General features: G+C 46.5%; 1 protein-coding gene across 1 annotated transcript; it reads right to left on the reverse strand.

The window, feature by feature from the left end:
- Positions 1 to 295: 295 nt before the first annotated feature.
- On the reverse strand, positions 296 to 8,579 carry RALY (RALY heterogeneous nuclear ribonucleoprotein; the record flags this gene model as incomplete). The annotated part of the gene is given in 9 exon segments (XM_080716062.1): positions 296 to 340; positions 1,739 to 1,871; positions 2,032 to 2,033; positions 2,036 to 2,130; positions 2,319 to 2,432; positions 3,098 to 3,264; positions 5,190 to 5,237; positions 5,411 to 5,483; positions 8,324 to 8,579. Coding segments are annotated over 9 exon segments (933 nt in total).
- Positions 8,580 to 12,697: the final 4,118 nt, after the last annotated feature.

Raw genomic sequence — 12,697 nt, forward strand, 5'->3', positions numbered from 1 at the left:
TCACCCTGCTTACACTGGGTGGCAATGGTTTGTATCTTCCTCCAGCAGACTAGGAATTCCTCAAGGGTACTGAGGAATGACTTAATGTGCTGAGGAAACCCTGGGTGGGCCTGACAATGCAAAGCACCAAGAGTCTGCTTCCTCAGTCCACCAAGCCCCACCACATAGCGAGGTGGCCAGATGGCTGGACGTGTAGGGTCCTTCATTCACGGGCACAGTGGTACCCTATAGGGTTCGGCTGCTTCAGGTAAAAGGCATGCTCCCACTCCACTCCCCTGCCCATCCCCATACCTGCTTACTGCAAGGCCCCATCCTCCGCATCTGTGTCCTGGCTGTGCTCCTGAGAGGGGAAAAAACACATAGAGACCATATATTATGCACTGCGAGCTCTGTGTTCTGCCCAGAGACACTGTCTAGAAAGGTCCTGGGGCCCAGAGTATATCTGGAAGACAATGCAGAAAGGAGGAAGGAAAGCCAAGACGAACAACTATGGAACCAGCCAGTAAGGCTAGCTTAGGATCTTGAGAGGGTGGTTTGAGGGCTCCACAGGAGAAAGAAGGAACCAGTTAAGAACAGGTATAGAGGTGGTAGAGGGCATGCTTTTGCACATAGAAAAACTCAGACTTGAGTAGGCTGAATGCATTATAGACTGGTGGGAATCTCCATTCATTGGGAGTACTTTTTTCATTAGGACCTTTGTGGAAAGTACTAAGCCCAAGAGAGTAAGTATCAGGCTAGGTTCAAAGAAAGAGACAAGCTGGTCATGCGAAGAAACGTGTGTGTGTGTGGGTGTGGTACTGGGGATAAAATCCAGAGGTATTCTATCTCTGAGCTACACCCCCAGCCCTATTCTTTATTTTGAAACAGGGTCTGAGTTGTAAAGGGCCTCACTAAGTACCTGAGGCTGTCCATGACTCATGGCCCTCCTGTCTCAGCCCCCTAAATGCTGAGATTACAAGCATACACCACCATGCCTGGCCTGAGGAGGAACTTTTGACTGTCATGGTCAGGAGTCAATTTGTCTTCATGCAAAAGCCCAGTAGAAATAAAAAGGAGATGTTGCAGACCTAGTGAAAAAGTTTGGGCTCCAAGGCTGGCTTGACCCTTGCTATCTATAAGGCCTCAAGGAAGCTGATGACCTCTGAACTTCAGTTTCCTCATGGGATAAAATGTGGAAAAGTTAACACTGTACAGTATAGGGCTGTGGTTAAGTTAAAAAGGATGAGCCACAGAGTGTGGTGTTTACTGAATTTTTATTATGTAAATGAGCAGTAAGTATTCAACCTAAGCTCCTTGTCAAATGGCTCCCAGCTTTGTCCTCAGTACTTCAGTATAAATAAGAATTTACTCCTGTATGAGATGGCCTGCTGCATGCTGGAACAGCAATGGCTTTCAGAAAGTCCTCATGTGAAACTGACACCCATTTCCAGTGACCCCCAAGCAACCCCAGTCATGCTCTCTGCACTCTGCAGACCAGGCCTTCTTCCCTCTAGCCAGATTTCCCCTTTCTCTAACCATGAGGAGAATGGAGGCCAGAATGGGCCATGGCTTAGCTGAGGTCTGCTCTAGTCCTCAATGAAACTTCTAACTGGCAGGTGAAATTAAAAAACCACCCCTGGTTCATTCTCCCCTCCTGCCCTCAGGCCCAGAACACCCCTGGGAAAGAGAGAAGAGAGAAATCACAAAAGGGCCAGCCAGCAAACAAGTCCCTCCAAGCCACACCCTGGCCAGGCCTCACCAGTTCTTCCTCGCTATGCGTCAGCAGCCCCTCCTCATCACCGTCATCTCGAGTCTGGACTTCTCCTTGGGGAGTGCCTGCCTCAGAAGCTGTGTCCTCTTGGGGGGCTAGTGGCCGGCTACCACTGCCGCCACTGTTGCCACCAGTGCCGCCGCCGGTGTTGCCACCAGTGCCGCCACCGGTGTTGCCACCAGTGCCGCCGCCGGTGTTGCCACCAGTGCCGCCGCCGGTGTTGCCACCAGTGCCGCCGCCGGTGTTGCCACCAGTGCTGCTGCTGCTGCCACCAGCAACACTGCCGCCGCCGCCGCCGCCACCTCCAACACTGCTGCTGCCACTGCCACCGCCAACACTGCCGCTGCCACCGCCACCACTGTCACCCTTCTTCTTGCCATCTTAAGGGATGAGGGTGGAGGAAAAGGACTAATATTCAGCCTGGAGCAGCTGCCTCAGCGCAGCAGTCCAGGTAGACTGGGACCTGAAGGGCTCTGGAACTGGAGCTCACCCTAGCATCTCCGCCCTCCACCCCCAGGGTGCACCGTCCTCCCCATGCTCTGTCCTGTGTAAGGACCCTCAGACTGACCTTGGTTGGCCTTTTGCTCCTCAGCGATCTGCTCCAAGCGGCCCAACAGGGCATCAATGTTGGACTTGATCTGTGTCAGCTCTGTCTTGATGGCCTGCAGCTCACTACTCTTTACTGGGAGTGGAGGGGGAAATAGGGCTGTCATGTGGGGGCTTGGCCCTAACAAAGCCTCATTCCCATTCTGTCAACTAGGAAGGTAGTTTTTTTCTTCTTCTCTGAGCCAGGGAAAGGGTTCTTCCTGAGGCTGCCCAAAGACCACCCCTAGTGAAGAGCCACGCTTCTGAGCCTGGCTCCCTTCCCCCCCCAGACCTCTCAGCCTAAAAGGGACTGGGAATGAACAAAAACGCAGGTCTACAGTATACTCCTGAGCAAGAACAAGTGTCCCTGCTCAAATTATAGGGCGGAGTCATCTTTCAAAGTATGAAAGGAGAGACTTCTGCAGTCAGATTTCCTGGGTGCTTGAGAGCAGAATGTGAGTATCAGAGAATATGGAGCGATGGTCCTGTATATACCCGCCCTTGTCCTTACTGGAGGAAAGATAATGCTACCTCCTCACTGGGTGCTACTTCACAGCACCAAACTGTGTCTAACCCGAGTCCCTTCTCAAATGTCAGCCTTTTTCTCTTAGAAATGCATGAAAATACTCACTTGGTTGTGTTAAAGCAGCAGAACTGTGGGAGATTTGTTCCTTTATCTATTATTCCAACGTAAAAAAATGTAATTCTATTATTTTGCTAATGATAAAAATTAAATTATCTAGAAAGATGGGAGTCACTCACACTTGATCTTGGCTGGACCAGTGGTGATAGCTGTGGAGCGGGGAAAGAGCTTGACAGGTATGGTAGTTTTGACACGACGGACCAAAGGGACTGTGACCCGGGGTCGCTTCACAGGGACTGCCCTGGGCACTGGCACAGGCGACAGGCGGCCACGGTAGTCGAAGAGCCTAAGAGGGCAAATAGGACAGGGGCTGCAGCATAGCCTATGGCCATGAGAGGGCACTGCAGCACTAGTCCTACAAACCTGTGCCTGCTCCAAGAAGCCCTGCAGTGAAAAGGAACTTTCTAGGCCCTGATGATTGCTGGGATCCTCCCTCTATCCTCACTACCCTTTCCTGCCAGCCAGGTCAGGTAAGGGCTAAAGAGGCAGCTGGTGGTAATGTCATACCCCACTCAACAGAGGAACAAACAGACCAACCCCACAAAGAAGACTTGTCTTCCCTAGATAACTCTGACACCCAGGCCTGATTTCACAATGTGGCTTTTGCTCAGTTAACTGCCACCCCCACCTCTGGTCAGAATTTAAGAATCTTAAGGCAGCGCAAAATCCCCAGCTGGGAATAGAGGTATGGAAGCAGGGGCCCAATCCCCAAGCCTGCCTGAACTTGTTTTCCCATCTGCCTAAAGAAGATGACTATCTGTGTCTGCTGAGAGAGTAGAGAATGAGAGAGCTTGGTTAAAAAGCACACATAAAAAGATTTGACAGACAAAAAGTCAGGGCACAGAACCTCAACTCAGGAGCTCATAGCCTCAGAGCTCATGGCCTTGCTCTGGGCCTCCTCAATACCCTTCTCACTCCACATTAGAGTTAGAGGCTAGGAGCTTCAGCAGTACAGTAAGTTGGGCAGCTCAACCGGATGCCAGGGCCCCCAGACTGCTGTCCCTGCAATACTATCATCTGGTCCTGCTTTTCCTATTTCTAGACAAAAAACTCCATAGGCTGAGTACGGGTCTTTTTTTACAATCCCTGATACCACCATTTTGCAGGGAACTATGGCCTCAATCAGGTACTACTTTCCTGACGACAGCCATGTGGCTTACTATCACTGGGCAATCCCTTAGTGCCTCCTGGTTTAGGGAGTCCCTGCCCTGGGGGTGTTGATACTGGAGATGAAGAGTCTCTGGGAATGTTCCAATTGCAGACCCTGCATTTCTACCCCAAGGGGAGGGGGCGGCTCTGGCCTTGGTCAGAATCACTGAACCACAGAATCCCAGAGCTAGAAGAGCCCTGAGAGATCACTTGGCACAAGCCCATTTCAGACTGGAGAGGAGATTTGCCCCAAATCCTGTTATCTCTGAGGTGGCAGAGCTAGGAATAGCACCTAAGTCTTCTGACTCCCAGGTAATGGCACTTCACACCACACTACAGTGTCTCCTGTAGCCACTCACAGGTGAAAACAGGGCTCAGAAAGGTTCTGTTTTTCCTGGACTATCTGCAGTGGGCAAGCAGGAGGGAGAGAGGAAGGGAGGGAAGCAGGGACGACAAGTTTGGGCCAGTCTTCACCATGACTTCTACTCAAAAGTATGGCTGATGCCACTGAAATGGGAGTTCATAGCATCAAGGGTGGGATCTAGGTGGACTTGGAGAGAATGGGCTATGGCCCAGCAGGTACTTATTCAGACCTCCAAATGGCTCTTACACTCTTGGCTTTAAATACAAGGCCAAGGGGACTCAGGCAGCTCTGGGCTTCCTTCTGGCTGGTTGAGCACCTCACAAAGGTAAGGAGACGAAAAAGCAGAAGTATGAGCACTCCAACTCTCTGCAACTATACCATGTTTTGCATGTTAACTGACTACATTTATATGTTATATGTCCCTTAGGCTACACTAGTCACACTGCAGGATTAGAGGAGGAAAGGCAGAGTGAGACAGTGTGGTGTGATGGTGGGAGGTCTTGGTCTGGGCATGTGCAGAACTGGACCCTAGTCCCAGCTCAGCCACTGGTTTGTTGGGGGACAATCTTGGGTAAATGCCTGTCCAGACTTCTGGGCTTCGGTTTGCAACTGGAGGACTGAGTGGGCTGCACCAGCAATCTCTCAGGACCCTTCCAGCTTGGCTGTTTCATGCCTGGGCACGCCCCTCCCCCGCTCACCTGTTGTAGAAGTCGTCCCAGTAGTAATCATAGTCAAAGCTGTAGCCACTGGGGAAACAAAGGGGAGAGGGCCAGAGCTTAGGGATGGCCACTCAGCCTACTCTCCACAGGCCCTCATTCCAAATGCCTCCCCAGGTTCTAGTCTCAGCACGCTATCACCACCAATTACTTCCTCTGTGGAAAGAGGAAGCCATCCCATCCAGATAGACAAAGTGCCCCACCTGTATATGGCAGATGCTGCTCTCTTTAGCCCCTTGGGTCTGTTGGGCTTGGGCTCTCCAGCCATGTTGATGTCTGTGTGGAAGGAGAAAGCAGAATACTGGTGTGACAATAGTGTGGCCACACACATATCACTTCATGCATATGCAGCTATTTCTGTGCCTGAATGATAGATGTGGGGTACTGAGAAAGCCAAAGATCTTCATATATTTCATTTTCAAACAGCCACATACTCAGATATCACACGAATATGCCTGTTGACATATTCATATACATCCAGACACATATAAGTATGTTCACAAATGAATCATTCACATACACACCAAAAACATCCTATACATGTATCCTCAAGTACATTCATGGAAACACATCAATAGATATGTTCACATATACCCATACATAGATTAAAAAAAAAAAAGACACACACACACACACACACACACACACACACACACACACCATCTGCATTCTTACGCACACTCAGACTTGACTCAGAACATCACATACACATAATTGCCCATAAGCCAAGGAGACAATGCACATGTTCACTGACATTTTACCAAATATCTTCAATGCCTAGTGCTTAGTACATGAGTTCTCAATAAATGTTTGGTGCCAGGTGTGGTGGCACATACTTGTAATCCCAGTACTTGGGAAGCTGAGAAAGAAGGTTCTGGGTTTGTGGCCAGCCTCAGCTACTTAGGCTCTCTCTAACTTAGTGAGACCCTGTTTCAAAATAAAGAATAAAGTCGGGCATGGTGGCACACACTTGTAATCCCAGCATTTGGGAGGCAGGAGGATCACGGTTCAAGGACAGCCTCAGCTACTACTCAGTGAGGCCCTTTGCAATTTTGTGAGCCCCTGTTTCAAAATAAAAAATAAAAAATAGGGCTGGAGGTATAGCTCGAAGGTAGAATATGCCCCTGGGTTCCATCCCCAGTATTGCAAAAAAATAAAATAAAAAGTAAAAAAATAAAAAATAAAAAATAAAAGCAGGGCGTGGTGGTACATGCTTGTAATACCAGTACGTGGGAGGCTGAGACAGGAGGATCACTGTTTGCAAACAGCCCTAGCTACTTAGTGAAGCCTTCTGCAACTTAGTAAGACCTTGTTTCAAAAAATAAAAAATACCAGGAGAGGTGGCGCACGCTTTTAATCCCCGCTCTTGGGAGACGGAGACAAGAGGATCGTGCAGGTTCGAAGCCAGCCTCATTGGCTTAAGAGATTCTGTTTCCAAATAAAAATATAAAGCTGGGCGTGGTGGCGCACATTTGTAATCCCTGCACTCGGGAGGCTGAGATAGGAGGATCATGCAGGTTCGAAGCCAGCCTCAGCTGGCCTGAGACCCTGTTTCCAAATAAAATATAAAATAGGTCTGGGAGTGTAGCCTGGAGGTAGAAAGCCCCTGTGTTCCATCCCCAGTACCACACACACACACAAAAAAAAATTATATATATATATATGTATATGTATATGTCTGGGAATGTAGTCTGGACGTAGAAGGGCTTCTAGGAACCCCAGTACCACCAAATAGATAAGATAGATAGATAAGCAAGCAAGCCAGGCATGGTGGCGTACACTTGTAATTCTAGCATTTGGGAAGCTGAAACAGGAGGACTGCAGTTCAAGGATAGTCTCAGCTAAATGTCAGTGAAAATATTTGTTGTCTCCTTTGCTTATGGTATTAGGGTCCCATCCCTAATACCATAAATAAATAAACAAATAAATAAATAAGTAGGACTGGGGTGTAGCTCAGTGAGGCCCTTTGCAACCCAGTGAGACCCTGTTTCAAAAACAAAAAAGCTGGATGTGATGCCAAATGCTTGTAATCCCAGCATCTGGGAGGTGAAGACAGGAGGATCCCAAGTTTAAGGACAGCCTCAGCTACTTAGTGAGAGCCTTTGCAACTCAGTGAGATCCTGCTTCAAAATAAAGAATAAAAAACAGAGCTGAGGATGTAGCTCAGAGGTAGAATGCCTCTTGGTTCCATCACCAGTACTGCCAAAAAAAAAAAAAAAAAAGAATAAAAAATAGGGATGGTAGTGTACCTCAGAGGGTTCCATCTCTAATACCATAAATAAATAAACAAATAAACAAACAAATAAATAAATAAATAAATAAATAAATAAGTAGGAATGGGGTGTAGCTCAGAAGTAGAATGCCCATGGGTTCCATTCCTAGTACTGCAAAATAAATAAAGGAAGGAAGGAAGGATAAAAAAAAATCTGGCTGGGGATACAGCTCAGAGGCAGAATGGCCCTGGGTTCAATCCACAGCACCACACACACAAAAAAAGTTGGTAAGTGAATCTATGCATATCTGCTTACATGTTCAATAAAACACACACACATGCACACACACACTGCCTACACATACAAAGGTATGTGTCCACAAATTCTCCACACATTCAGCCACATATATATATCTCATATCCATGCAAGCAGGGGACAAGACAGATTATTTCCCAAGTGCTTATAAAATTCTCTCCTATGGGCATCAATTTTATAACTACTAAATTTAAGCCGGGAGTGGTGGCATATGCTTGTAATCCCAGTACTTGGAAGGCTGAGAGACAGGAGGATCAAAGGTTCACCGCCTGCTACTTAGTGTGGCCCTCCACAACTTAGTTGAGATCCAGTTTCAAAATTAAAAATTAAAAAGGTGTAGTTTGAGGTGTAGCTCGGAGGCAGAATGCTTTTGGGTTCAATCCCCAGTACTGCAAAAGGCAAAAACAAAAAAATTCTAAATTTATTAACTTAATACAACTTGTAACTAATGAAGTTCTAAAACCTCAAAGAAATGAAAGTGGTGGTGAGGGGGACAGAGAAGGGGACCAAGAGGAGACATGAAAAGTGAAAGACAGCAGCTACTCTGGAAGACACTGGGAGAGCCCTGTGGAAAGAGGTTTAACTTACCTAGGGTCTGCCCAGCCAGTACCCGCCCATTCTCTCCAAGCACAGCTGCCCGGGCATGGCGCTCATTGGCATACTGAACAAAGGCATAGCCCTTGTGCACAGAACAGCCAGCCACACGGCCGTATTTGGAAAAGATGGTCTCCACATCCGACTTCTTCACCACAGCTGTGTTGAGATTTCCAATGAACACTCGAGAGTTGATAGACTTCGGATCATTCTTGTTGGTTACATTGCTTGTCTGGATCTTCAAAGACATGGTGACTACCTGGAGAGAGAGCCACTGTGAGGACGGATTCGAAGGCTGGGCTCAAAAGCTGCTTATGGCTCACATCCTGGCTAGATTGCTCTTTGCTTTCCTACACCCTCCCCTACAGCATCTAGCCTCCCGTTTGTTTTTTTGATTTACCATTTAATGGTTGCTGATCTCATGCTGGGTATCCTATGTACATGACTCTTTTGGTAGTCAAGTAAGTAGAGCCACAATATTGTAAGGGGGAGGAACCTAACATTCAGAGAAGTCACAATGCAGTGAATGGCACGGTTGGGACTGACTGACTACAGTATGCATAGTTCCAATTCTTTTGAGGCCCACACCTTCTTTAAGTCCCATCTCAAATTTATTCCATTTATAATCTAAATTTGAAGATCTACAAATTCTACTTCTGTTCTTCAATATAAAACAATAGCAAAACCAGAAATTTCAAGTAATGTTTGCTCTAGAATAATACCATACTATGCAAATTGTTCAGTCTGATGCAGATATGAACTCAGACATGACTGTCTTTATTGGTCCCACCACTTTGAGAAGAATGTGCTTAGCTGAGCAGGTGGTATACCCCATAATCCCAGTTATTTTAAAGCCTGGCACAGGAAGATTGTAGATTTAAAGCCAGTGCATGGTGATTTTAAGAGTATTTCAAATAAGAAATTAAAAGTGCCAATAGTATAGCTCAGAGGTAGAATGCCCCTAGGTTCAATAATTCACAGTACCATGAAAAAAAAAGTTAAGTGCTTAAATATAAAGCCTCAATGGGCATAATGTAGGCTGAGCATCATATAATACTGAATAATCCCAAGATCCCACAAGTAAATAACCTAATATAATAATTCAAGTGTCATTTGATATTATTATAATGATTTAGTACTATTTAGAAAACATTATTATTTTTTACCAGAAACAGATTCTGGTAAAATTAACTTGCCAATAAAAGCCATTCAAACCAAGGTCGGCTGACCCCTAAAGCCCATTTCTGTTAGCGTTTTCACTCTGCTTCCCAAAGCTAACACCAATTCACCAGAATAGGAGGGCATACTTAACCAAGAACTGTTTTTGCGCTCTTTTTGTGGTACGGGTGGGAGGATTGAACCCAGGGGCATTACACCTCTGAGCCACACCCCCAGTCCTTTTTTATCTAAGTCGCTGAGGATCTTGCTAAGTTGCTGACACTGACCTAGAATTTCAGATCCTCCTGTCTCAGCCGCCTAAGTACTAGGGGTTAAGTCACTACTCCCAGATCCTTTTTGTTTAGTTATTTAATTTAATGGCACTGTGGATTGAACCCAGGGGGGATTACCTCTATTTTTTATTCTTTATTTTGAAACAGAATCTCACTAAATTGTGGAGGGCATAAGTAGCAGAGGCTGTCCACAATCCTCAATCCTCCTGTCTCAGCCTCCCAAGTACTGAATTATGTGGTACTGGGGATGGAACCTAAGGCATTCTACCTCCAAACTATACCCCCAGCCCTATTTTTTATTCTGTATTTTGAAACAGGGTTTCGTTGAGTTGCAGAGGGCCTCACTAAGTAGCTGAGGTTATCTGCGAACTATGATCCTCCTGTCTCAGCTTCCCAAATGCTGAAATTACAAGCATGCGCCACTATGCACAGCTCCAGAGAATAATTATTATTGTGGTACTGAGGGTGGACACCAGGGGCTTTTTATCTTCAGGCTATACTCCCAGACCTATTTTTAATATTTTATTTGGAAACAGGGTCTAAGTTGCTGAGAGCCTCACTAAGTGGCTGAGGCTGGCTTCAAACCTGTACGATCCTCCTATCTCAGCCTCCCAAGAGCAGGGATTACAAGCATGCGCCACCACTCGTGGATAGAGACATTTTTGGAGGGTTTTTTTTTGTTTTTGTGGTACCAGGAATTGAACCCAGGGGTTTTCTACCTCCAGGCTATACTCCCAGATCTAATTTATATTTTATTTGGAAACAGGGTCTCACTATGTTGCTGAGAGCCTTACTAAGTAGCTAAGGCTGGCTTCAAACCTGTGCGATCTTCCTGTCTCAGCCTCCCAAGTGCTGGGATTACAAGCGTGCGCCACCATGCCCAGCTAGAGATGTATTTTTAATAAACTAACTTTTAGAGTTGCCTAACTTTTATATTTACTCATTCAAATTTTGTTCTGTTGTTTCCTCTCCCCCTCCCCGCCCCAGTACTGGGGATAGAACCCAGGGGCACTGTACCTCCAAAGCTACACCCTCAGCCCTATTTTTTAGTCTTTTTTTTTTTTTAATTTTTTTGTGGTACTAGGGATGGAACCCAGAGGCTTTCTACCTCCGGGCTACACTCCCAGACCTTTTTTTTATATTTTATTTGGAAACAGGGTCTCACTAAGTTGCTGAGAGCCTCACTAAGTAGCTGAGGCTGGCTTTGAACCTGTGCGATCCTCCTGTCTCAGCCTCCCAAGTGCGGGGATTACAAGCGTGCGCCACCACGCCCGGCTAGTCTTTTTATTTTTGAAACAGGGTCTGAGTTGCGAAGAGCCTTCCAAGTAGCTGATGCTGTCCATGAACTACAATCCTCTGATTTCAGCCTCCCAAATGCTGGGATTACAAGTGTGTACCATCACGGCTGGCCAAGTTTGTAACTACTCTTTTTTTTTTTTGGGTGGTGGTGGTACTGGGGATTGAGCCCAGGGGCATTCTACCTCTGGCTATATCCCCAGCCCCATTTTCATTTTTAAATAGAGTATTGCAGCTGGGCGTGGTGGTGCATGCTTGTAATCCCAGCATTTGGGAGGTTGAGACCTGGAGGATCGTGGTTCGCGGACAGCCTCAGCTAACTAGTGAGGCCCTCTGCAACTCAGTGAGACCCGGTTTCAAAATAAAGAATAAAAAATAGGGCAGGGGGTGTAGCTCGAAGGTCAAATGCCCCTGGGTTCCATCTCCAGACCCACAAAAAATAAAAATAAAAAGGGTATTGCTAGGTTGATAAGAATCTCATAACTTGCTGAGGCTGTCCTCAAACCTGTGATCCTCCTGTCTCAGCCTCCCAAGTACTGAGATTACAGGTGTGGGCCACCCAGGCCAGTCTCTTTATTCTCTTACCTCTGGCAGTGTCTAGTGCCCAGAGAGTCCCCTCTGTGTTATACTGGGTTATTGGCTCCTAAGAGAAGGGGAAGAGGATGCTTAATTTAAGTAGGGAAGGCTATAGTTAAGTCTTGGCATCTATATTTTCTGGCTCTGTCTTCTGCTCATTGGAATGGGTTGGTCAAACTCTAGTCTCAATCTCCTAAAGCCATTTCAGAAGGTGCTTTAATATCCACAAGCAGCATGTATAAAACCTCTCATCAGCCTACCAGTGTATTTGCCTAAAATTTAGGAGTTAGTGTCTCTGACCAGTAGATGGCATGGTGTACAAGGAAATCACAGGCAAGGACAGAATCTGATTCTGGAGAAGATATCATTCCTAAGGGCTGTGTTTGCACAAATCAGTGGATACACAGTGGGGTCAGGTATGCATCATACTAAAGCAAGGGGGCTAACACAGTATCCTTACTGCTACTGAAGGGGCTAGTGCCAGCTTTGGAGCTGACCTGGACAGACCTGGTACTCTATTCACCTTTATTTCCAGCCATCAACATTTTTATAGCCATAAGATAAAGGAGATTCATATTGAAAATATTTAACATACTGTCATATATGCAGCAGGAAATGTTTCATGCATGATAATCACTTTGAGTTTCCCATTCCTCACAGTTCTGACATTCCCTCTCCTGAGGGACAATTCAACAGTTCCTTGTTTATCCATGGGTATAAGAAGTTTGTGGGGCTCCTGGGTGAATATCAGACTGGTTTTGCTCAGAGCTATTAAATTTGGGCCCAGGAAGATGCCACTTGATTTGGCTGCAGAAACCCAACCAGGCCTGGGTTGTGACTGAGATAGAACTAGAAGAGAGGAAAGGATGCTGGTTCAGAAATAAGCTGATGAAGCCGGGCGTGGTGGCACACGCTTGTAATCCCCGCGCTTGGGAGGCTGAGACAGGAAGATCGTGCTGGTTCGGAGCCAGCCTCACTGGCTTAAGAGACCCTGTTTCCACATAAAAAAGTAAAAAATAGGTCTGGGAGTGTATCCCATGGGAGT

This window comes from Muscardinus avellanarius (genome assembly GCF_963383645.1).
Source record: "Muscardinus avellanarius genome assembly, chromosome: 19".
Lineage (NCBI taxonomy): Eukaryota > Metazoa > Chordata > Mammalia > Rodentia > Gliridae > Muscardinus > Muscardinus avellanarius.